The 26,715-nt window shown below is 40.7% G+C and overlaps 1 protein-coding gene across 50 annotated transcripts in view; it reads right to left on the bottom strand.

Annotated features, from left to right (window-relative positions):
* Zfat (zinc finger and AT-hook domain containing) overlaps window positions 1-26,715 on the bottom strand; it is a 346,969-nt gene that overhangs the window by 100,337 nt on the left and 219,917 nt on the right. For all 50 annotated transcript variants that reach the window (XR_015440115.1, XM_087183897.1, XM_087183866.1 and 47 more), the window contains one exon: window positions 15,259-15,347. Coding sequence is in view for 49 of the 50 variants with exons in the window: in XM_087183897.1 (XP_087040023.1) it covers window positions 15,259-15,347 (89 nt within the window). In the remaining variant the exon portion in view is untranslated. The remainder of the gene's footprint in view (window positions 1-15,258; window positions 15,348-26,715) is intronic.

Here is a 26,715-nt window from a genome sequence, read left to right as displayed (position 1 = left end):
TTCAGTGCTCACAGTGTTACTCGCCCACAGTGACCAAGTGAGAGGCAGCCACGGAGACAACTGTGTTCAAGGAGCTGGAATCAAGCTCACAAGAGACCACCACAGGGGTTTAAGCTAATGGACTCAGGCCCACCCCATGGCCAGAGGCCAGGCTTAGCCTGAATTGCTCTAGATTTGACAGCAGCAGAACTGGCACTCTTGTCCTAAAGCTACTGCCTACTGGAAACTATATCCAGCATGGATGTGGGACCTGACTGGCTTTTTAATCTATCAGCATGAGCAGTGAAACATCTTGAATTGAATTCTGCCCCAAATTGTAGAACCTACAAGAAAACCACATGTTGGAAATCACAGAGAAATTTTCTTTCTTTTTGCTTTTGGGGTTTTGTTCTTTGCTTTGTTTGTTTTGTTTTTCTTTTTCTCTTTTTTCCTTCCTTCTTTCTTCTTCATCAGTTTCCTGGGGCTTGGGAAGTCTCCCTTTATCCTTCTGCTTTGCTTCTCATCTCTTTCTTACTTCTTTTCTTTATTTTTTCTTCTCCATCCTAATTTTTGTCCCTTTAACTTTTCTCTCTCATTTTTAATCTCTACATAATAATTTATTTCTTTTTCCCCCTTTTTATTTTATCTTCTATTTGTCATCAATTTTTCTCTTACCTTACATAATTCTATAATACCCTCTTGAATAATCAACAGGTCACATGAAATTAGAGAAGAAATCAGATACTTTCTACATCAAATAATAAGGCCAGTATGACATACAGTAATGTATGGGACACAATAAAATCAGTGTTAAGAGGAAAGTTTAGAGCAGTGCATTCCTACATCAGGAAATCAGAGTGAGCTACAATAAATAATCTATTGATCTGAGGAAAACAGGAACCATCCAAATCCAAAGCTAGCTTAAGGAAGGAAATTATAAAGACTTGAGCAGTAATGAATGAAACGACTAAAAACAATACAAAGAATCAATGAAACAAAGAGTTTGTTCCATGGAGGAGCAAACAAAATAGATAAACCTTTAGGGAATCTTAACAAAATAAGGAAAGAAAAGATCCAAATCCATGCAATTAGAAATTAAAAAGGCAAAATCACAATGGATTCTGCCCAAATCCAGAAGATTATCAGTAGCTACTTGGAGAACCATACTTAAATAAAATGGAAAATTCAGAAGAAATGGATAAATTTCTCATATTGCACTACCAAATACATATGAATACATATGAACTACCAAAGCTGAACCAAGAAGATACAAAAATCCTGAATAATCCAATATCAGTTGATGAAGTTGAAGAATTAAAACAAAATAAAACAAAATAAAATACCAACTAAGAAAAGCCCTGGTCCAGACAGATTCACTGCCAAATTTAACCAGAATTTTAGAGATCTAACACCAACACTCATCAAACTCTTTAATAAAACTGAAAGAGAAGAAGTGCTCTCACTCATGACAGGGAGGATTGCCCTGATTCCAAAAGCAGAAAAGTATCCAACCAAAAAAGAGAACTACAGGCCAATGTCCTTAGTGAAAATAGATACAAAAATCCTCAATAAGATACTGGCAAACAAAATACAACAAATCATCAAAATCATCATAAATTATGACCAATTAGGATTCATTCTAGGGATGCATTGATTGTTCAACAAATACAAATCAATAAATGTAAAATAACCACATAAACAGAAAGAAAAATCATATGATCATCTAAATAGATACAGAAAAAGTACTTGAAAAAAATCCAACATCCATTCATGATAAAAACAATGAAGAAAATAGGAATAAAAGGTCTTTATCTCAATCTGATAAAAGCCATCTATAAGGAACCAATGGCCAAAATCATACTAAAAGGAGAGAAGCTGAAAGCTTTCCTCTAAAATCAAAAACAAGACAAGGATGTCTGCTATCATCACTCATGCTCAATATGGTTCTCAAAACTTTAGGTAGAACAGTTAGACAAGAGAAGAAATAAGAGGATATATATATATAAAAAAGAAATAAGAGGATATAAATAGTAAAGGAAAAAGTGAAATTATCATTATTTGCAGATGACATGATCCTCTACAGAACAGACCCAAAAAACTCCACCCAAAATAATTCTAGAATTAATAATCAAATTCAGTAGTATAGCAGGGTACAAAGTCAACACTCAAAAATCAATAGCTTTTCTGAACATCAAAAATAACCTCACCAAGAGTGAAATTAAACAAATGACACTTTTCACAATAGCATCAAGAAAAATGAAATGCTTTGGAATTAACAACCAAGGAAGACAAAGGCTTCTATAATGAAACTACAGTACTCCGAAAAAGGAGATTGGAAAGGATATCAGAATTTGGAAATATATCCTCTGATCCTGGATAGGCAGAACCAATGTAATCAAAATGGTGATACATCCAAAACTGTTACACAGAGTTAACATAATCAAAATCAAAATACCAGTAGCATTTCTTACAGAACTAGAAAAAGTTATCCTAAAATTCATATGGAACCAGAAGAGATCTAGAATAACAAAAGCAGTCCTGGCTAACATGAGCAAGGCAGGGGATATCACAAACCAAGACTTCAATTTATACTATATAGCTACAGTGATAAAACAGCATGGTATTGGGGCGGGGGGGGCACAGATTGGTGGATCAATGTAACAGAATAGAAGATGCAGAAACAACCCCAGGCATCTACTTTATCTTGGACAAAGAGGTCAAAGAGTTTTCTGGAGGAAAGATAACCTCTTTTAACAAATGGTACTTGAAAAACTGGTATCCACATACAGAAGATGGAAACCAGACCTGTATCTCTCAACATCCACTAAATTAAAATCAAAATGGATCAAAGATCCAAACATTAGAACAGAAATACTTAATCTGCTAGAAGATGAAATAATTAAAACTCTAGAAGACAAGTGTAGACAGAGACTTTCTGATGGAATCCCAGTTGCACAAGAAATGATAGCAAAAATCTAAAAATGGGGTCACATCAAATTAAACAGCTTCTGAATAGCAAAAGAAGCCACCAACAGTGAAAAGACAAACTACAGAATGGAAACAAATTTTGCAAACTATTCCTCAAAGGACTAATATTTAGAATATATAAAGAACTCAACAAAATTAGACCTCCTCAAATTTAAAGAACCAGTCAAAAAACAGGCATCTTAAATGAACAGACACATCTCAGATGAAGAAACACAAATGATATGAATGTTCCAGGACATAAAACCACTGCCCCCAGTGTCAAGGAGAAGAACTGGTCCCAGCCCAGAGAAGGGGAACATTTCAGATCGCCATAACACCACCCACAGTGCTGAGGAGCAGAGCTGTCCCCGGAGTAGAGGAGGTGAACCTTCTGTGTCACTGTACCACTGCCCCCAGCACCCAGGAGCAGAGCTACCCCAGTGCAGAGGAGGTGAAACTTCCAGGCTGCAGTACCACCGGTCCCAGGGGCAAGGAGGTGAGCCGAACTGGTCCAAGCAGCACACATCCCTCCCCGCCCCTCACACAGAAACGAGAAGACATGTAAACAAGTCTCAAAACCTAACTTCCAGATCAACTAAAGCAACACAAAGGGAAACAAGATGAAACAATCTGATACTCAACAACCTGGACTCCCTGAACTGGCAACAAAAGAGAATCTAGAAAAAATGAAATCAGAGGGCTGGGGATTTAGCGCAGTGGTTTCACCGCCTGCTGCACAGGCGCAAGGAGGCAAGTTTGATCCATGGTATCAAAAAAAAAAAAATGAAATCAGAAATAATTTCTCAGATAACAACAGAGATTGTGCCCATAGTACAAGACATGATTAATAAATCTAGAGAGGACACAGATTTAAAAAAGCAGAGGAGCTGAGGAACATGATGGAATCTCAACATAGGAAACAAACAATCGATAAAACACATGCAAACACATTTCCGAGAGATTAAAAACTCCAATGAAAGTTTACATAGCACAATGAGCCAATGTAAGAACAGAATATCAGATATAGAAGATAAGGTTGCAACTAGTAACCAGGAAAATAAAAATTCCTGTAAAATAGTAAGGGACCATGAGAAATCAATCCACCAGCTGCTAGATGATGCAAAGAAGAATAACATAAGACTGATCAGAGTCAAAGAAGAAACAGGAGAGATTGCAGATGAAATAAAAAACTGTTCACAGAAGGGATTTCCCGAGCAGGGGAAAAGAACTTGCCATACAGATAACTGAGGCATAAAAGACTCCAACTAGCCTTGACCAAAAAAAAATCTACACATAGGCACATAACAGTTAAGCTTCCAAAACCCAACAGAAGAACAAAATTCTACAAGAAGTTAGAGAAAAGAAAAAAAAATTACATACAAAGGAAATCCCATCAAACCCTTGAAGCAAGAAGAGCATGGAGTGACAGATTTCAAGCCCTAAAGGAAAACAGCCTCCAACCCAGATTGATGTAGCCTGCAAAACTATCTTTCAAAATTTATGGAGAAATAAGATACTTTCATGACAAAGAGCACCTTGGGAACTTCAAGAATACGAAACCAACGCTCCAAAAAATTTTAGACAAAATCCAAGGAAAAGACAATGAGGATCACAACCCCAGGAAAACCAGCAGAATGAATCCACTGGGCAGGACAAGAAATTAAAAGCAAAGGGGGAGGATCAAACAAAAAGAAAAAGTCATGACAATGATAACTCAATACATATCAGTTATAACCATCAATGTTAATGGTCTCCACTCACCAATCAAAAGAAATAGACTGAAGTGGAAATGAGGTTGATGGAAAATAAAACACAAGTTTCCAAAAAAAAAAAAAAAGAAAGAAATAGACTGGCAGAATGGGTCAAGAAGGAAGATCCAACAATATGCTGAATACAAGAAACACACTTAATTCAAAAAGAAACTCACAGACTGAAAGTTAAAGGGTAGAAAACAAAACTCAGTGTGACAGGAACCCAAAAAAAGCAAGAGTAGCTGTCCTCTTTGCAGATCAAGTGGATTTCAAACCAATACTAATTAAGAGAGACAAACAAGGACACTACATCTTTGTAAAGGAAACAATCCAAGAGGAAGACAATCATTATTATATATGCACCAAACACGAGTGCACCCAACCATACAAAACCAATACTAAGGGACATGAAAAACCATATAAACACTAATATAATAGTAGTGGGGGACCTCAATACCCCACTGTTACAAACAGGTCAACTACACAAAAAATAAACAATGAAATACTACAACTCAATCAAACTCTTGAACAAATGAACTTAACAGACGGTTACAGAGTGTTGAATCCCACAAATCAGAATACACATTCTTTTCAGCTGCACATGGATCATTCTCTAAAATAGAAGACATACTTGCTCATAGAACATGTTTAAGGTGTAGAGGAAGCTTAGGCGTGCCACGGATCTGAGCCCAGAGGAGACCTCCAGATTGGCACACCATGGCTTCCAGGCAGCAGGAGGGTTCCGGGTAGGCGTGCTGTGATTCCTGGCATAGAGGAAGCTTCCGAGTAGGTGTGCCACAGCTCCCAGCCCAGAAGAGCTCCAGGTCGGTGCACCACAGCTCCCAGGCAGCAGTGGGCTTCTGGTTAGGCGTGCTGCAGCTCCCAGTGTAGAGGAAGCTTCCAGGTAGGCGTGTCACAGCTCCGAGCCCAGAGGAGACCTCCAGTTAGGCGCACCATGGCTCCCAGGCAGCAGGAGGCTTCCAGGTAGGCGTGCTGTGGCTCCCAGCATGGAGGAAGCTTTGAGGTAGGTGTGCCACAGCTCCAAGCCCAGAGGAGGTGATCCGTATGGGCTCCAGGAACGCAGACCCACACTGCACCCCCCACACACCATGTGTCAAAATGAGAAGACAGGTAAACAAGCCACAGAACCAGATTTCCAGATCACCTACAGCAACCCCAAAGGGAAGCCAGATGGAACATTGATACTCAAACACCTGGACTCCCTGAACTAGCAACCAAAGAGGATCTGGAAAAAATGAAATCAGAAATAATTTCTCACGTAACAGCAAAGTGTGCCCATAGTGCAAGACATGATTAATAAATTTAGAGAGGATACAGATTTTAAAAAAAGAGGAGCTAAGGAACATGATGGAATGTCCACATAGGAAACAAATCGAATCCATAAAATAGATGCAAATAGATTTCCAGGAGATTAAAAACTCCACTGAAAGTCTAGGCAGCAGAATGAGCCAATGTGAAGACAGAATTTCAGATATAGAAGATAAGATTGCAATTAGTGACCAGGAAAAGAAAAAGTTCTTTAAAATTTTAAGGGACCATAAGAAATCAATCCAGCAGCTACTAGATGATCAAAGAAAAATAACATAAGACTGATTGGAGTCAATGAAGAAACAGAACAGAGTGCAGATGACATAAAATAACTGTTTAGAGAAGTGATGGCAGAAAACTTCCCAAACAGGGGAAAAGAATTTGACATACAGATAAGCGAGGCATATAGGACTCCAACTAGCCTTGATCAAAAAAAATCTACACATAGGCATATAATTGTTAAAATGCCACAAACCCAACAGAAGAACAAAATTCTACAAGTAGTTAGAGAAAAGAAACAAATCACATACAAAGGAAAGCCCATCAGAATCACAGCAGACTTCTCAGGGCAAGCCCTCAAGGCAAGAAGAGCTTGGAGTGATGTGTTTCAAGCCCTAAAGGAAAACAATCTCCAACCCAGATTGATGTACCCTGCAAAATTATCTTTCAAAATTGATGGTGAAATAAGATACTTTCATGACAAAGAGCACCTTAGGAACTTCATGAATACCAAACCAGCACTCCAAAAAAATTTTAGACAAAATTCAAGGAAAAGACAACGAGGATCAGAACCCCAGGACGCCCAGCAGGATGAATCCACTGGGCAGGACAAGAACTTAAAAGCAAAGGGGGAGACCCAACAAAAAGAAAAAGGCATGACAATGATAACTCAGTATATATCAGTTATAACCATCAACGTTAATGGTCTCAACTCACCAATCAAAAGAAACAGACTGGCAGAATGGGTCAAGAAACAAGATCCAACAATATGCTCCATACAAGAAACACACTTAATTCAAAAAAGAAACTCATACACTGAAAGATAAAGTGTGGAAAACAATACTCCATGTGACAGGAACCCAAAAAAAGGCAGGAGTAGCTATCCTCTTCGCAAACCAAGTGGATTTCAAACCCACACTGCTTAAGAGAGACAAAGAAGGACACTATATCCTTGTAAAGGGAACAATCCAAAGGAAGAGATGACAATCATAAATATCTATGCATCAAACACTAGTGCACCCAACTATATAAAAAATACTAATGGACATGAAAAACAATATAAGCACTAATACAATAGTAGTGGAGGACCTCAATACCCCATTGTCACAAATGGATAGATCAACAAGACAAAAAACAAGCAAAGAAATACTAGAACTCAATCAAACTACTGAAGATATGAACCTAACAGATATTTACAGAGTGTTCCACCCCACAAAATCAGAATACACATTCCTTTCCGCTGCACACAAGTCATTCTCCAAAACAGACCACATACTCACTCAAGGAACATATTTAGGTAAGTGCAAAGGAATGGAAATTATCCCCTGTATATTATCAGACCATAGTGCGATGAAATTGGAGATCCATAGCAAAACTGCAAAAACTCCATAAACACATGGAAATTGAACAACACACTTCTGAATAATGAATGGATCACAGAGGAAACTAAAGAAGAAATCACACAGTTCCTTCAATTAAATGACAATGAGAGTAGAAAATATCGGAATCTATGGGACACAATGAAAGTGGTCTAACGAGGGAAATTCATAGCAGTGAATAATCATATTGGGAAAACAGCGCGAACCCATTTAAACAACCTGATGCTGAACCTCAAGCTTCTAGAAAGGGAAGAGCAGGACAAGCCCAAAGCTCATACAAGGGAGGAAATTATAAAGATCAGGGCAGAAATCAATGCAATGGAGACTAAGAAAACAATACAAAAAATCAATGAAGCCAAGAGTTGGTTCTTCGAAAGAATCAACAAAATTGATAAACCCTTAGCCAACCTTATCAGAAAAAGGAAAGAAAAGGCCCAAATCCATGCAATTAGGAAATGAAAAGGGTGAAATTACAACAGGCCCAGCAGAAATCCAGAGAATCATCAATACCTACTTCCAGAACCTATAAGCCAATAAGATGGAAAACACAGAAGAAATGGACAGATTCCTAGATATGTATGAATTCCCAAAGTTGAATGAAGAAGACCTAAAAATTCTAAACAACGCAATATCAATCAGTGAAATTGAAAACATAATTAAAAACTTACCAACCAAGAAAAGCCCGGGTCCTGATGGCTTCACTGCTGAATTCTACAAAACATTTAGAGAGGAACTGCTGCCACTACTGTTTAAACTCTTCAATGAAATTGAAAGGGAAGCAATACTCCCAAATTCAGTCCTGGAAGCAAGCGTCACCATGATCCCCAAAGCAGAGAAAGACCCAACTGAAAAAGAGAACTATAGGCCAATCTCACTAATGAACATAGATGCAAAACTCCTCAATAAGATAGTGGCAAACAGAATGCAGAAGATCATCAAGAAGATCATACACTCTGACTAAGTGGGATTCATCCCAGGGATGCAGAGATGATTCAACACATGCAAATCAATCAATGTAATACACTATATCAATAGAGCCAGGGACAAAAATCATATGATCATCTCAATAGATGCAGAAATAATATTTGACAAAATTCAACACGAATTTATGATAAAAACCCTACAAAAAATCAGAATAGACAGTCTCTACCTGAATCTGATAAAAGCCATCTATGAAAAACCAAGAGCCAGTATCATACTAAATGGTCAAAAACTGAAATCCTTCACACTAAAATCAGGAACAAGACAAGGATGTCCACTATCACCACTCCTGTTCAATAGTCTTGGAAACATTAGCCACAGCAATTAGACAAGAGAAAGAAATAAAAGTAATAAAGATAGGAAATGAAGAAGTCAAATTCTCATTATTTGCCGATGACATGATACTCTACATAGAAGACCCCAAGAACTCCACCAAAGGTCTTCTAGACTTAATAACCAAATTCAGTCAAGTAGCTAGTTACAAGGTCAACACACAAAAATCAATAGCTTTGCTCTACATGAAAAACAGAGTCACTAAGAAATAGGGCAAATAATTCCTTTCACAATAGCATCCAAAAAACTGAAATACCTAGGAATCAACCTAACAAAAGAAATCAAAGACCTCTTCCCTGAAAACTATAGCACTTTGAAAAAAGATATTGAAGGGGACATCAGAAAGTGGAAAAACATCCCTTTCTCCTGGGTAGGAAGGATCAAAATAGTGAAAATGGCTATACTTCCAAAATTGCTATATAGAGTCAACGCAATCCCAATTGAAATCCCAGTAGCATACTTCATAGACCTTGAGAAAACAATCCAAAAATTCATTTGTAAGAAGAGGGGATCCAGAATAGCAAAATCAATTCTGGGTAACAGAGACATGGCAGTGAATATTACACCCCCCACCTTGAAATTATACTACAAAGCTACTGTGATAAAAACAGCATGGTACTGGCAAAGAAACATACCTGAAGACCAGTAGAACGGATTAGAAGATACAGAAACAACTAAGACACATTCAGCCACCTCATCTTTGACAAAGGAGCCAAACACCCTCTCTGTAAGAAAGATAGTCTCTTTAATCAATGGTGCTGCATCTACATGAACAACAGAGTCACTGAGAGAGAAACAGGGCAAACAATTCCTTTCACAATAGCATCCAAAAAACTGAAATACCTAGGAATCAACCTAACAAAAGGAATCAAAGACCTCTTCTCTGAAAAGTATAGCATTCTGAAAAGAGATTGAAGTGAATATCAGAAAATAGAAAGACATCCCTTGCTCCTGGGTAGGAAGGATCAACATAGCGAAAATGGCCATACTTCCAAAACTACTATATAGATTCAATGCAATCCCAATTGAAATCACAGCAACATACTTCACAGACCTTGAGAAAACAATCCAAAAATTCATTTGGAACAAGAAGAGACTTACAATAGCAAAAGCAATCCTAGGTAACAGAGACAAGGAAGGGGGTATCAAAATCCCCAACTTGAAACTATACTACAAAGCTACTGTGATAAAAACAGCATGGTACTGGCAAAGAAACAGGCCTGAGGACCAGTGGAACAGATTAGAAGATGCAGAAGCAACTCCAGACACACTCAGCCACCTCATCTTCAACAAAGGACTCAATTACCCTCACAGGAGGAAAGATAGTCTCTTTAATAAACGGTGCTGGAAAAATTGGGCTTCAACTTGCCAAAGATTAAAACTAGACCTATATCTCTCACCATGCACTAATCTAAAATTGAAATGGATTAAACATCTAAATATTCAAACAGAAATGCTGAACCGGCTGGAACAGAGGTTAGGTAGAACTCTTGAAGACATTGGTGTACAAAAAGATTTTATGAACAAAACCTCAGTTGCCTGTGAACTCACACAATCAACAAGTGGGATCTCTTCTTACTAAAAAGCTTCTGCACAGCAAGAGGAACCACCAACAGTGTGAAAAAGACAACCCACAATTTGGGAAAAAATTTTCACCTGCTCTTCCTCAGACAAAGGTCTACTATCTAGAATATATAAAGAACTTAAAAAAAATTGAACCTCCCAAATTTAAAGACCTAATGAAAAATGAGCATCGGAAATGAACAGACATTTCTCAAAGAAGTAGAAATAGTAAAGAATATGAAAAAATGTTCAACATCACTGATCATTCAAGAGATGCAGATGAAAACAATGCTGAGATTACACCTCACTCCAGAAAGAATGGCTGCTATCATGAAATCAACCAATAACAAATGCTGGCGGGGCTGTGGGGAAAGAGGAACCCTGCTCCACTGCTGGTGGGAGTGTAGACTGGTGCAACCACTGTGGAAATCAGTATGGAGATACCTCAAAGAACTAGGAATGGAAGTTCCATTTGACCCAGCTCTTCCCCTGCTGTGTATCTTCCCAAAAGAATTAAAAGAATCATACCATACTGATATATGTACACCCATGTTTATGGCAGCACAATGTGTAATAGCTAAAACTTGGAAGCAACCCAACTGCCCATCAACTGTGGAACTGGTATAGAAAATGTGGTTTTTGTTAAAATGGAGTACTACTCAGCCATAAAAAATGAGAAATTAGAGACATTTATAGCCGAATGGATGCACATTGAGGTGATACTGTTAAAGTGAAATAAATAGGATACACATGTGCAAATACCGAACAGTTTCTCTAGTGTGAGAAACTGAAAGTGTATATAAGGACTAAAAGGTATAATAGATAGTGTAAAATAGGAAGAAAGGGGGCAAAGGGGAAGGGGAAGTGGGAGGGGTAGGGGAAAGGAAAGAAGGGAATGAAATTAATATGAGAAAATGAAAAAATGGAAACAAAGTCTTTGTAAATAGGAAAGGATGGAGGGGTTGAAGGGAGGGCCGGGGAATGGGAAAAAATAAGAACCAAGAGAGATTGTGTAAATGTACCAATTTCCAGTGATGAATGTCATCATATTGTATACCTAAAATGTACCGATAAATTAATTTTTTTAAGTTAAAAAGAAATACAAATGGCAAATAATACATGAAAAAATGTTTAACCTTACTCGCCATTTGATAAATGAAAATTAAAACACTGACATTCCATCCATTCCATCTCACTCCAGAAAAACTGGCTATCATCAAGAAATCAACCAATAACAAATGCTGGCAAGGCTTCAGGGATAAAAGTACCCTTCTTCATTGTTGGTGGGAGTGTAAATTGACACAATCTTTATTGAAATTAGTATGGAGACACCTCAAAAAAACTACAAATACAGCTATTCCCCTTTTAGGTATCTTCCCAAAAGAGTTAAAGTTATCATACGACAGTGATGTATGCATACTCATGTTTATTGCAGTACAATGCATAGTAGCTAAATCTTGAAAGCAGCCTATTTGTTCATCAATGGATAAACGGATAGAGAAAAGGTACTTATACACAATGGAGTACTGCCATAAACAAGGATAAACTTGAGTCATTTGTATGACAATGGATGCACCTTGAGACCATAATGTTGTTAAGTGAAATAAATCAGACATGCAATATCCCATGATTTCTCTTGTATGAGAAACTCAATACATAAATAATGTACAACATAAAAGTCAGATACTAGAAAAACGAGAGAAAAACAGTCACTGAAATCTAGCATAGGCAATGTATCTAAAAGAGTACCTCGATTCAGCATAATTTGTTTTAAGTATTTCATATGTGTTTTGGCCTAGTAGTCTGGTTGTTAATCTCTATGTATGATAACTAACTTTATAAGAACTTATAAGTAAATGAATCTGATGCTGGCAAAAGGGGGAGGTTATAGAGGGGAAGGGAAAAAATAGAATTGAGTTGTGTTATGTGCATGTAACAATTTCCCACAATGAATGCAATCGTATACTGCAACATTTACTCATAAATATTTTTTTAAAAAAAGAAAAAGAAATTGATTTCATTGCAGGCAACTACAATAGATTAGCATTACCCTGAGGATTCTGTGGCCAAATATAAAATTGGTAAAAAAGAGAAACTCGTTTGCCATTGGTATGAAACAGGTATACATTTTCTGATCTATCATCAAGTATACATGAACGGAAAATGAAAGCAGAAGACTGTGATTGCGAGAATAATGCCATCCAAGTGTCCAAGTCCTAATCCCTGGAACCCATAAATATGTTACACAGAGAAAAGGAATTTAAACTCCAGGTGGAATTAAGATTAACAATCATTGGACCGGGGATTTAGCTCAGTGGTTCTACCGCCTGCCCTGCAAGTGCAAGGTCCTGAGTTTGATCTCTGGTACCAAAAAAAAAAAACATTACTAATCATTTACCCAAAGATCAGGACATTACCCTGAGTTATCTGAGTGGGCCCACTGTCATCACAGGGGTATAACAGTGGAAGCAGATTGCTGGGGAAGTGAACATGATGAGAAATGGCACGCTGTGTTGCTGGCTTTGAAGACAGTGGAAGAGGCCACAAGCCAAGGAATGCCAGTGGTCTCTAGAAGCAAAACAGGCAAGGACATGGATTTCCTCCTTGAGTCTCCTGAAGGAAACAGCCCTTAAATTTATGTTAATGGCACCTGTGCCACACTTCTGAATTAGAGAACTGTAAGATAATAAGCGCATGTTACTTTGTGCCACTAAATTGGTGGTAATTTATTACAGCAGCAAGAAGAAACTAATATAGAGGCAGAAAAGGAAAAGAGTAATTGGTACTCTCTGGATGAAGGGGTCCATCCTGGAGCAATTTCATGTTGCTCTGCCATTCCCACTTACCTGGGAAACAGCATCTAAAAGACTGGCACAGAAAATTTCCCTGGCTTGTAAAATGAGAGGGACAAGGCTGGCTTTCGTATTCCTCACTCAGGCCTGAATCTCAGTCCAGCTGTAGTACCACATGGAGAGGAGGGAGCCCGAGAGAAACCTGCCCCAGCCAGGGGCCAGTTCACTGCTGCAGCTCCAGACCTAGCACTCCACACCAACTGCCAACGGCAGAGAAAAAGGCAATAACCACATGTCGATGACACTTAGCTAAAACCATCCACAAATCTATCAGCTCTGAACCTAAACAAGGAGCTTACAGTTGTGGAAAGAAAACAATGAGGATTTCAGGTCAGAAAAACTGCTTCAATTGTGTCTTGTTAAGAAAGGAAACTGTTTGCACTGTTTTCAGGCATGGCCTGAATGCAAAGCCTACTCATGCTAGCCTAGCTAGGAAAATAATTAACTCCACTGAGTCTAGATTTCTCACCTATAAAGCAATAGCTGCCTTGGCTCTCTGCTTTCTAGCATGATAATTATACTAGTATAAGAAAACCTGGAGTATCCCAAAGAAACACACCTGTGCTCTGTGAAATGCAAAGTAAAGATCTTCATTTTAATTGTGTACAAAATAGCCATAATACTGAAGATTATCTCCCATTCAGACACTGTGACACTCCCAGGAAGTGACATGTGGGTCTTCTCTAAGAAACTGATGTTTAGTATAGATGTCAAAAGCAGCTAAGTAACAAACAGATTGCCACAGCCTTAGTTTTCCCAATTCTTCCCTTTTGGCCCATAGGTGACTGAGAAGATGTAATGTGAATAGCACAGGACTAACAGTGAAAGGATAAAGTTCAAGTTCACTCCTTCACTTCCTGGATGTTGAAAGCTTGTATGTCCTTAACCCTCTGAGCCATTTGGGTTTCTCAACTATAAGAGGAGAAATCATGAGAATTAATTTCTGAGAAGCTATCCTGAGCACAAAATAAGTTTGCAACTGAAGAAGATCCATATGACCCTGATCAATATGACCATAGTGACTGAAATCCAAGGGTATGGGTGTGATCAGCTGGCTTCTGAGATTCAGGTTCTGTATTTGTCAAAAGGGGGGCAACAGTGTCTACTGGGAGAAGATTTGTGCTGCTGGATGCAGTGCCAGCACATCACAGATTTTCAATCAATGCAAGCAATCGATGTGCTGACCAGGAATCCCTTCCATATTCCATGATTGTCTGGAATTTTGTGATAAACACAATTTCAGAAAGACATTTTAGAGCAACATGTCTGCAAATCGTGATTCCTTTTCCATATATACACACAAGCAACTGCAATTTTAAGGATCCAGTTGCAATAAGTAATGAACAAATTTTTTTTTAATCAAACAAATTGCCTGACCATAGTTCTTGTGCTCAGTTAACTGTACCCAAAGCAGTGAGTAAGCAGATATTATCACTCGCATCAAAGAAACACCATTTACAGGCATTAAGAGAATACAGAGACCCACCATCTCCTGAGCCCCAGCTACATGTTAGGTACTGGGGTCAGCATCCTGAGTATGACCCCCTGTTCTTACAGCAGCCAGCCACCCAGGCTTCCTCACAGCTGCTTAAGCAAGTGGTTCACCTGTGGTAACCCAGGATCTGAAGGCACAAATATGTGTCCCTACAGCGTAATCACTTTCCTCTAAATCACCCTAGGCTTTTTATGCCTTGTCACTGTCTGCATCCTCTTACACACCATTCCTTGACTTGGTCTGCAAAGTACAGAGAAATGCTACACTTCTAGAAAGAGACAGCACAAAATAAACTGAGATGTGCCTTGGACTCCATGTGTGGCGGCTAAGGAGTCTAAAGGTGAAAGGAATACCAAAAAGCAATATATTTCTCACCCGCACCTCCACCTCCACCTCCCAAGTCCTCTTACCTTGAAGGAGGCATGCTGTTCCATGTGCCGCAGCAACTGTGGCTTCTGGGCCGCTGTGTAGTCACACACCATGCACTTGAACTGCTTTCCTGGAAAGAAACAGAGGACAAGGTGAGCATCAACAGGATGCCGGAACCTACATGCAAATGAGGGCCAGAAATGGAGACAGGTACACACAGGCATCGCTTGTCAGGTAAGAGATCAGACTCTCGGACTCTCAGAGTGGACCTGGAAGGATGTGCACAGATGCAGTGTCAGGTGCACAGTCTCCACCAGGTAGGAATGGGAAGGAGGTCACCAAGGAGAGAAAGAAATGGTGAGCTCTGCCTGGGGAGCCCTGGTGAACAATGACACTCGAGCAGGTGCCTAAAGAAAGAGGAAGCATGTGCTCAGCTGCCTAGTGAGAAGGGCATGGAGGAAGCGGGGTCCACACAGGTGAGAGAATACTCAGAGGAATGGGTCAAAGGGTGGGAAAACGAAGGGGCTGATCTTCCTTCCACAGTGTGAGATCTGCAGAAAGTCAAGATCGGACCGGAAAAGCTGGGAGTCAGAACACCAGGACCTTGACCGCCTTACTAGGGAGCTCAGATGTGATCCTGAGAGTCAGAGGAGTCTGCAGAATGACGCTGTACAAGGGGAAAGATCTGTGCTGTAGCACTTCTAACTCTGGGAGGCGTATAATATTCTAACTCTGGAGGCACTTTTGAGGGTAGGCTAGGAAAAAAACCCTACTTAAAAATGTAAAGCATATTCCCTTAAGAAGAGTAATGATTCAGCAACATGTAAATATTCAATAATGGTGTGAACAGGACTGCACTTAAAACAAATTAATGGCTGCATAGGGCACAGCACACTGTTTTTCCTGATTAGCATAGACAAAACCTCCATTTGCAATAATACAAACACATGCAACCAGATAGAAATAGGACCTACTTCCTGTAGTAGTAAATGGTTCAACAAGCAGCTTGGTGCAATGGTGCCAGCAGCACACTGGGAAACGCAACCCCGGCCCCGAAGCACAGCTCCCCAGGAACACTGGCTCAACCAGGGTGCTCTCAATCCCCTCCCTCTCAGACCAGAAAAGGGAGACTCACCTATAGCTGCAGCCTCTATGTTTCCCTGCTGTGCACTTCTGAAGCCAACTAAGGCTGGCTGATGCCACCAATGTGCCGCAAAACCTGTTCTCAGTAAGATAACGAAGGAACTCCGTGAGGCCAGCCCTGGGGCGGACATCAGCTCCTGACTTCACTGGGCAACTACTCGAGTCTGCTACCAACCCATGCTCTGGAAATGTGCTCATGTCAACTCACAACACCGCAGCCTCTCTGGGGCTCTCAGACTACTCATTCTGAGTATCCCCACGGCTGTCCTCCTGTCAACCGTCTTTTATGCGATGATGTCCCACTGTGTCCGAGCTCAGACTCCTCTTCTTTCCGTGCAAGCATCCTTGCACAGGACTGTCTTCTACAGGTTTAGATAACCTTTGATGCCAAGTTTGGCACCTTCTACTCTGAATGCTTCCCTGAACCTGAGACTTGAGTACCCAACTGTCTGCTGACCTGGACACTTAGCTGCCCCAAATGTCCTCAGCTTCACTAATTATCTTCCTCACAAGATGTATTCCACTTCCAACCCTCCCAGGTTAGCCTCCATCTGATCAGCCACCTACCTGGTAGCTTCCTTGAAGATCTCTATGGGCCTAACTTACACTCATCTCATTTTTTTCAGCACTTGAGTCAATCTCCTATTTCTCATGTCTGTCTATTTCTTTCTACTTTTAACTCATCCTCACTGGTTTAGATCCTTCCCATTTTTTCATAAGCTATTGCAAAAAAACCCTCTTTCCCATCCATCCATCCATCCATCCATCCATCCCTACATCCTTCTCCCATAACCCACCAATGTACCCAATTACCTAACAAAGTTGAAGTCCCACAGCACCACACAAAAGGTTCTTCAGAATCAGAACTAATGCTCCCCACCCATTTCCCTGACTTCCTCTTGTGCCTGTCCCCTCTGTATCTGGACTCTGTAACACAGCCCCTTCATTCTCCTAACTTTCTGCCTCACCTTTATAGTCTCAGGCCCCTAAGTCTTTGCTAAAATTTTCCATGTGTGGGATGCACTGCCTCTTGTCATCTGGCCCTTCTTCCCTGAAACTCAAAAGTGCAGCTGAACGACATCGCTGGTAACTGGGCTCAGAGCCAGCCCCTCTGCACAACCCCACTACACACTGGTCACATGTCTCAATCTGTGTGGCAGCTCTACAGCATTTTGCCAATAGCTGCCCCTGGGCAGGAACTATGTCTTACTCATCTCAGTGAGACTGGCATTTCTGTATGTGCACATACTGAACATATTCTGTGCATTTTATTACGCTGAATTCTACAACAAACCAACAGGAAAGTTTGTACATCTCACATGAATAATGCTCTTCATAATAACAGGAAAAAAAATCCCCAAACCAAATGGTATAAACACATAAATAATACAGTTATACCTATCATTCTAAGTGAATGAGCCTCAAATTCTAGATTTTACTAATTATTCAGATCTGATGTGTAGGGAAATTTTTCTCACATTTTAAGGCACACAGTTGTAACTGGAGAGCAATTAAAATTTTTTCTTAAAGTATAATCTTTTCCTAGAAGATAAAGCATCCATTTGTACATATCATTAGTACAATCACAGCCACGCATACTTCCCCGCTAAGACATGATGTAGATGAATCATCATTGTCCCAAACAGATTGAGAATAATGGTGTTTGGGTTCTTCATACAATAGAGACATAAGGCACACTAAGAGAACCACACTCTGAGGTGATAAACATTTTTCCACTTATTATCAAACACTCAGATCACAGAGTAAAAGATAAATGCTAAAAAGGAGTCCAGAACTGAATGAATGGAATCACCTCCTCTGAGATCAGAAGGGACCCTTGTGCAGATCTACTATCAAGATTCTGGGAGGTCCTGAATCACACAGAACATGCTGAATCAGCCCGCTGCACACAGGCAGGTCTGCCCATGCACTACCGAGGACCCCAGTCACGCAGAATACGCCAAATCAGCCCGCTGCACACAGGTAGGTCTGTTCACGCCCTACCGAGGTCCTGAGTCATGTGGAAGACACTGAATCACACCGCTGCAGACAAGCAGCCCCCTGGTTCCACACTACAAAGATGCAGAGGACACCAGACCACCAGACCACAGTACTGAGTCCCGCTGTTCCTGGTCCAGAGGTAGGGGCTTCTGAGCCATCGTCCCACTGCTCCCAGCCCAGAGGAAAGGGCTTTTGGGCCACCTTCTGTTCTGCCACTCCTGGCCCAGAGGAAGGGGCTTCCAGAGCACTATCCCTCCCACCGCTCCCGGCCCAGAGGGAGGAGCTTCTGAGCTGCCATCCCACTGCTCCTGGTCCAGAGGAAGGGGCCTCCAGGCCACCATCCCTCCCGCTGCTCCCAGCCCACAGGAAAGAGCTTTTGGGCCACTATCCCTACCACTGTTCCTGGCCCCTGTCCCACCTCTCCCAGCTCAGAGGAGGAAATCCGTGCAGGCACCAACAGCCCCTCCCCCCCAGTTGAAATGAGAAAACACATAAATAAGTCTCAAAACCAGACTTCCAGATCACCTACAGCAACCCCAAAGGGAAATGAGATGGAACACTCTGATACTCAACCACCTGGACTGACTGAACTGGCAACAAAAGGGAATCTGGAAAAAATGAAATCAGAAATAATTTCTCAGATAACAGGAGAAACTGTGCCCCTAGTGCAAGACATGATTAATAAATCTAGAGAGGAGCTCACGAACATGATGGAATCCCAACTTAAGAAATGGAATGGAATCCATAAAACAGATGCAAATAGATTTCCAGGACATGAAAAACTCCATTGAAAGTCTACACAGCAGAATGAGCCAATGTGAGGACAGAATTTCAGATATAGAAGATAAGATTGCAATTAGTGACCAGGAAAAGAAAAATTGCTTCAAAATTATAAGGGAACATGAGAAATCAATCCAGCAGCTGCTAGATGATGCGAAGAAGAATAACATAAGACTGATTGGAGTCAATGAAGAAACAGGAGAGAGTGCAGATGACATAAAAAATCTCTTCACAGAAATGATGGCAGAAAACTTCCCAAGCAGGGGAAAAGAGCTTGACATACAGATAAGTGAGGCATATAGGACTCCAAGTAGCCTTGATCAAAAAAAATCTACACATAGGCATATAATTGTTAAGATTCCAGAAACACAACAGAAGAACAAAGTTTTCCAAGCAGTCAGAGAAAAGAAACAAATTACATACAAAGGAAACCCCATCAGAATCACAGCAAACTTCTCAACACAAACCAACAAGGCAAGAAGAGATTGGAGTGACATATTCCAAGCCCTAAAAGAAAACAGCCTCCAACCCAGATTGATGTACCCTGCAAAACTATCTTTCAAAATGGATGGAGAAATAAGATACTTTCATGACAAAGAGCACCTTAGAAACTTCGTGAATACCAAACCAGCACTGCAAAGAATTTTACACGATATCCTAGGAACAGACATTGAGCATCACAACCCCAGGAAGCAAAGCAGAATGAACCCATCTGGCATGACAAGAAATTAAATGTAAAGGGGGAGAACCCAACAAAAAGAAAAAGTCATGGCAATGACAAGTCAATACGTTTCAGTTATAACCATCAACGTTAGTGGTCTCAATTCACCAATTGAAAGAAATAGACTGGCAGAATGGGTCAAGAATCAAAATCCAACAATATGCTGCATACAAGAAACACACTTAATTCAAAAGGAAACTCATAGACTGAAAGTTAAAGGGTGGAAAACAATACTCCATGTGACAGGAACCCGAAAAAAAGCAGGAGTAGCTATCCTCTTTGCAGATCAAGTAGATTTCAAACCAACACTGATGAAGAGAGACGAAGAAGGACACTACATCCTTGTAAAGGGAACAATCCAAGAGGAAGAGATGACAATCATAAATATCTATGCACCAAACACTAGTGCACCCAACTATATAAAACAAATACTAACGGACATGAAAAGTCATATAGGCACTAATACAATTGTAGTGGGGCACCTCAACACCCCACTGTCACAAATAGATCAACTAGACTAAAAATAAGTAATGAAATACTAGAACTCAATCGAACTCTTGAACAAATGAACTTAACAGATGTTGACAGAGTCTTCCACCCCACAAAATCAGAATACACATTCTTCTCAGCTGCACATGGCTCATTCTCAAAAATAGACCACATGCTCACACATAGAACATGTTTAAGTAAGTGCAAAGGAACTGAAGTTATCCCCTGTATATTATCAGACCACAGTGCGATGAAATTGGAGACACATAGCAAAAGAAACTGAAAACATTTCATAAACATGTGGAAATTGAACAACACACTTCTGAATAATCAATGGGTCATAGAGGAAATTAAAGAACAAATCAGACAGTTCTTTCACTTAAATGACAATGACAATACAATATATCAGAATCTATGGGACACAATGAAAGCAGTCTTACGAGGGAAATTCATAGCAGTGAATATGCATATTAGGAAAACAGAATGAGCCCAATTAAACAACCTGATGCTGAACCTCCTTCTAGAAAAAGAAGAGCAAGACAACTCCAAAGCTCATACAAGGGAGGAAATTATAAAGATCAGAGGAGAAATCAATGCAATGGAGACTAAGAGAACGATACAAAAAAATCAATGAAGCCAAGAGTTGGTTCTTCGAAAGAATCAACAAAATTGACAAACCTTTAGCCAACCTTGTCAGAAAAAGGAAAGAAAAGGCCCAAATCCATGCAATTAGGAATGCAAAGGGTGAAATGACAACAGACCCAGCAGAAATCCAGAGGATCATCAATACCTACTTCCAGAACCTATATGCCAATAAGATGGACAACACAGAAGAAATGGACACATTCCTAGATACATATGAATTACCAAAGTTGAATGAAGAAGACCTAAAAATTCTGAACAACCCAATATCAACCAAGGAAATTAAAAATGTAATTAAAAACTTATCAACTAAGAAAAGCCTGGGCGCTGATGGCTTCACTGCTGAATTCTACAAGACATTTAGAGAGGATCTACTGCCACTACTGTTTAAACTCTTCAATGAAGTTGAAAGGGAAGCAGTACTCCCAAATTCATTCCTGGAAGCAAGCATCACCTTGATCCCCAAAGCAGAGAAAGACCCAACTGAAAAAGAGAACTATAGGCCAATCTCACTAATGAACATAGATGCAAAAATCCTTAATAAGATACTGGCAAACAGAATGCAGAAGATCATCAAGAAGGTCATACACCCTGATCAAGGGGGATTCATCCCAGGGATGCAGGGATGGTTCAATATACGCACATCCATCAATGTTATACACTATATCAATAGAGCCAAGGACAAAAACCATATGATTATCTCCATAGATGCAGAAAAAGCATTTGACAAAATCCAACATGCATTTATGATAAAAACCCTACAAAAAATTGGAACTGATGGTCTCTACCTCAAACTGATAGAAGATATCTATGAAAAACCAACAGCCAATGTCATACTAAATGGTCAAAAACTGAAATCCTTCACACTAAAATCAGGAACAAGACAAGGATGTCCACTGTCACCACTCTTGTTCAATATAGTTCTGGAAACATTAGCCACGGCAATTAGACAAGAGAAAGAAATAAAAGGAATAAAGATAGGAAATGAAGAAGTCAAATTGTCATTATTTGCAGATGACATGATACTCTATATAGAAGACCCCAAGAACTCCACCAAAAGTCTTCTAGACTTAATAACCAAATTCAGTCAAGTAGCTGGTTGCAAGGTCAACACAAAAAAATCAATAGCTTTCCTCTACACCAATGACAGACTCACTGAGAGAGAAATAGGGCAAATAATTCCTTTCACAATAGCATCCAAATACCTGAAATACCTAGGAATCATCCTAACGAAAGAAATCAAAGACCTCTTCTCTGAAAACTATGGCACTCTGAAAAGAGAGATTGAAGATGATATCAGAAAATGGACAGACATCCCCTGCTCTTGGGTAGGAAGGATTAATATAGTGAAAATGGCCATACTTCCAAAACTGCTATATAGATTTAATGCAATTCCAATTGAGATCCCAGCAGCATACTTCATAGACCTCAAGAAAACAATCCAAAAATTCATTTGGAACAAGAAGAGACCCAGAATAGCAAAATCAATTCTAGGTAACAGAGACATGGCAGGGGGTATCACAATCCCCAACCTGCAACTATACTACAAAGCTACTGTGATAAAAACAGCATGGTACTGGCAAAGAAACAGACCTGAGGACCAGTGGAACAGATTAGAAGATGCAGAAACAAGGCCAGACACACTGTTCCATCTCATCTTCGACAAAGGAGCCAAACACCCTCACTGGAGGAAAGATAGCCTCTTTAATAAATGGTGCTGGAAAAATTGGGCTTCAACTTGCCAAAGATTAAAACTAGACCTGTATCTCTCACCATGCACTAAACTAAAATCAAAATGAATTAAAGATCTAAATATTAAAATAGAAACTCTGAACCAATTGGAACAGAGGTTAGGTAGAACCCTTGAAGACATCGGTGTAGGAAAAGATTTTATGAACAAAACCTCAGTTGCCTGTGAACTAGCACAAACAATCAACAAGTGGGATCTCTTCTTATTAAAAGGCTTCTGCACAGCAAGAGAAACCACCAGCAGTGTGAAGAGACAACCCACAATATGGGAAAAAATCTTCACCTGCTCTTCCTCAGATAAAGGTCTACTATCTCAAATCTATAAAGAACTTAAAAAGATCAGACCTCCCAAATTTAAAGACCCAATCCAAAAATGGGCATCTGAAATGAACAGACATTTCTCAGACACAGAAGTAGAAATAGCAAATAAATACATGAAAAAATATTCAACATCACTAATCATTCCAGAGATGCAAATGAAAACAACACTGAAATTCCACCTCACTCCAGAAAGAATGGCTGCTATCACGAAATCAACCAATAACAAATGCTGGCGGGGCTGTGGGGAAAGAGGAACCCGGCTCCACTGCTGGTGGGAATGTAGACTAGTGCAACCACTGTGGAAATCAGTGTGGAGATACCTCAAAGAACTAGGACTGGAAGTCCCATTTGACCCCGCTATTCCACTGCTGGGGATCATCCCCAAAGAATTAAAAGAATCATACCACAGTGATATATGTGCGCCCATGTTCAGAGCAGCACAGTTTGTAATAGCTAAAACTTGGAAACAGCCCAGATGCCCATCAACTGGAGCCTGGATAAAGAAAATGTGGTTTTCTTATAAAATGGAGTACTACTCAGCCATAAAAATGAGAAATTAGAGACATTTATAGCTAAGTGGATGCACATTGAGGCAATACCCTTAAGTGAAATAAATAGGACACATATGTGTAAATACCGAATAGTTTCTCTGGTGTGAGAAACTGAAAGTGTAAATAAGGACTAAATGTATAATAGGTAATGTGAAATAGGAAGAAAAGGGGCAAAGGAGAAGGAAGTGGGAGGGCTAGGGGAAAGGATAGAAGGGAGTGGGATTAATATGAGAAAATGGAAAAATAGGAACAAAATCTTTGTAAATAGGGAGGAATGGAGGGGTTGAAGGGAGGGCTGGGCAAGGGTGAAAAATAAGAACCAAGAGAGACTATGTAAAGGTGCAAATTTCCAATGATGAATGTCATTATATTGTATACCTAAAATGTAACAATGATTAGAATGAATAATCGATAATGTAAAATAGGAAGAAAAGGTCCAAAGGGGTACAGGTAGTAGGAGGGGCAGGGGAAAGGAAAGAAGGGAAAGGAAAAATGATGAGAAATGGAAAAAATGGAAATAAAGTCTTTGTAAATAGGGAAGGGTGGAGGCCGTGAAGGGAGGGCTAGGAATGGGGAAAAAATAAGAACCAAGATGCATTATGTAAAGGTACAATTCCCAATGAGAAATGTAATTGTATTGTATACCTACAATGTACCAATAAAAGAATTTAATACAAAAAAAAAAAAGATTCTGCAAGAGACACGAAAAGAAAGCAAATCCTGAAAGCTGCTGCTGACAGAGGCAGCAGAACCCTGGCAGTAAACATCAGCAACGTTTCCAGTAACCACTGACAGCCCGAGTCAAACAGTCCTGGGAAAGTGTTTGCCATAATCTTCTGTTGCCTAATTAAAACAGCGGAATGCTAGTTCATGACTACTCATAAAGGAGTAATGCTTTGAAACCATGAGGCTGTCCTCTATACAGAGACTCCTAAGAATTGAAGAGTGGACTGAAAGACCTAGCATTTACTCAGATCAGACTGACCCCATGGATGAACATCAAATGGGTACATGAGGGTATGAATCACAGAAAATCCCAGGAAAAGAGAAAAAAAATGTAAATTTTTAAAAAGGATGATTTTTAAAATCATTCACTTTTCATACAATCCACCTGGCATCCACCTCCTGAACTACTGGACATCATGACCTACACCAGACTGGGAGCCTAGTGTCACTGTGCATGCACACCTAGGACCCAGGCGGCATTAGCTGTTCGTGTATGGGGAGCTAGGACTGTGAGTCTAAGTAACCTGCCACGTCATGAAGTGGGGAGCACTGGACCCAGACCCTAGTCTACTCTGCCCCCATGCACAGCCACCTCAGGATCCTTTCTGCTAATGAGGAGAGACACATTTTCTTCCAAAGCAAAGAGGAATATATATCAACAATGGGCACATGCATACCACGCTCCCATAAAGGTGGCTTGCCGAATGGGCCGGCCATCCATTAGAAAGGGCCACCAGAAAGGGCCCAGTGGCAAGGGAAGTGTGTTCCAAGTCACGCCATGCAAGCCTGGGCTCTTTCTTCTCTGCCACTCAGAGGTCCTGTTAGAAACGATGAGGGATCCCTGCCTGGTGCAAGCTGGGTTTGGGCACAGGCTCCTGACAAACAGCCCTAGAGATGAGGCTGGGGGATGAGACCCAGCAGCAGAGCCTCACTACAGTAGCCACCATGGCCAGTTGGTGGGCACCTTGGTCTTGCTGCTTTTTACCTCCCTGGCCCTGTCTGAGATGATCCAGGGAATCAGTTCCAATTAAGCCACCCTAAATCAATACCCCTACAGCAAAACAGAGCAGGGGGAAATGCTTGTAAAATTGTAATAAAGCGTAAGCAGTTATAAGAGCAGAGATTTTAGAGGCCCTCTGCTCCTCCCCCAGCAGGCTCTCTGCCCTTGTCTCCTCTCAGGCCAAAACCTCACACCCCGATGACAGCTGGCAGGTTCTCTGCTGGCTCAGCACCCTGGAGTCTTCATGCAAGTGTCACCTTCTCACCAAATCCTTCCAGAGCCATCCCGATTAAAATGACAGCCCTACCCCTTCACTGATTCATTTTTAACATCTTAAAGTTTATGATATTTTTATATTGAATCTGAATCATTTCACATTCATATCTTTACTTTTGTATATCAATTTTCTCAACATCTGAAATGTGTTCATATTTCTGATGTGATGCGGCATTATTTTTATTGATTGTAGTATATCTGTCACCTGTCTCAGGAGAATATCGGCATCATGAGAGTGGAGGGTTTTGGGTTCTGATTGCTGTGATTGGTGGTGTCACCATGGTAACCAAATTGTCTAACGGCCAATGCAGTTAATTGCTGCCTGGTCTTTGATCGGTCTGTCTGGCTCCCTCACAGGCTGTGGACACCTCAGGGCCACAACTGTGCACTCTTCCTCCATGTTCAAGTGCTGAGCAGTGAGCCCATGCTGCAGACACGGCCAGCGCGAAGTGACAGGAGACCTGGTCAGAAGTCTGCCAGCCCCTACTTCTTATCCACATCAACCCCAGTGCAGCAAGACCAGCACGACTGTAACACAGCCTTGTTCACAGCCACCCACAAACCCACTCGGCCTCAGCCACAGGCCACCAGACCCCAGTGGGCAAGTGGCCCACGCTGAACCAGGCACGGGAGCTGTCTGGACTTGAGGCAGGCACTCAGGAGCCACTGCAGATTAAACGAGGAAACAAGCCAGTATGCAGGAAGGGCAGGGCAGAGCACAGCAGAGACAGACAGGGCGTCACAGGAAGTAAGGGAGGCAAGGCAGACGCTGCAGTCACTGGCATCACAGAGCAGTCACTGCCTGTCAGGACCACACCTCACTCCGGGATACCAGCGGGGACAGAGAGCAGAGCCCTTGCCCTCACGCAGCTTGTCACTTAAGTGGGCAGCCAAGCGGGTACGCCAACAGATAATTACAACGTGCGAGAGGGCACTGACGACAAAGCAGTGGGGGAGAGGGGGGTGGGGGGTGGGAGTGGGGTAGGGCCATTGAAATGGTGCTTAGCAGAAACACAAGGATGAGGAGCTAGTGACGAGGGCAGTTGAAGACAGTTTTGGGGAGAAGCAACCACAAATGTGAAGGCCTGAGTTTGTGAGA

This window comes from Heterocephalus glaber, unplaced genomic scaffold (genome assembly GCF_053883595.1).
Source record: "Heterocephalus glaber isolate CG9 unplaced genomic scaffold, H.glaber_assembly_v1.0 deba00000281, whole genome shotgun sequence".
In the NCBI taxonomy this organism is placed as follows: Eukaryota; Metazoa; Chordata; class Mammalia; order Rodentia; family Bathyergidae; genus Heterocephalus; species Heterocephalus glaber.
Note: the sequence above shows the minus strand (reverse complement) of the source record. Positions and strands in the feature narration are given on the sequence as shown.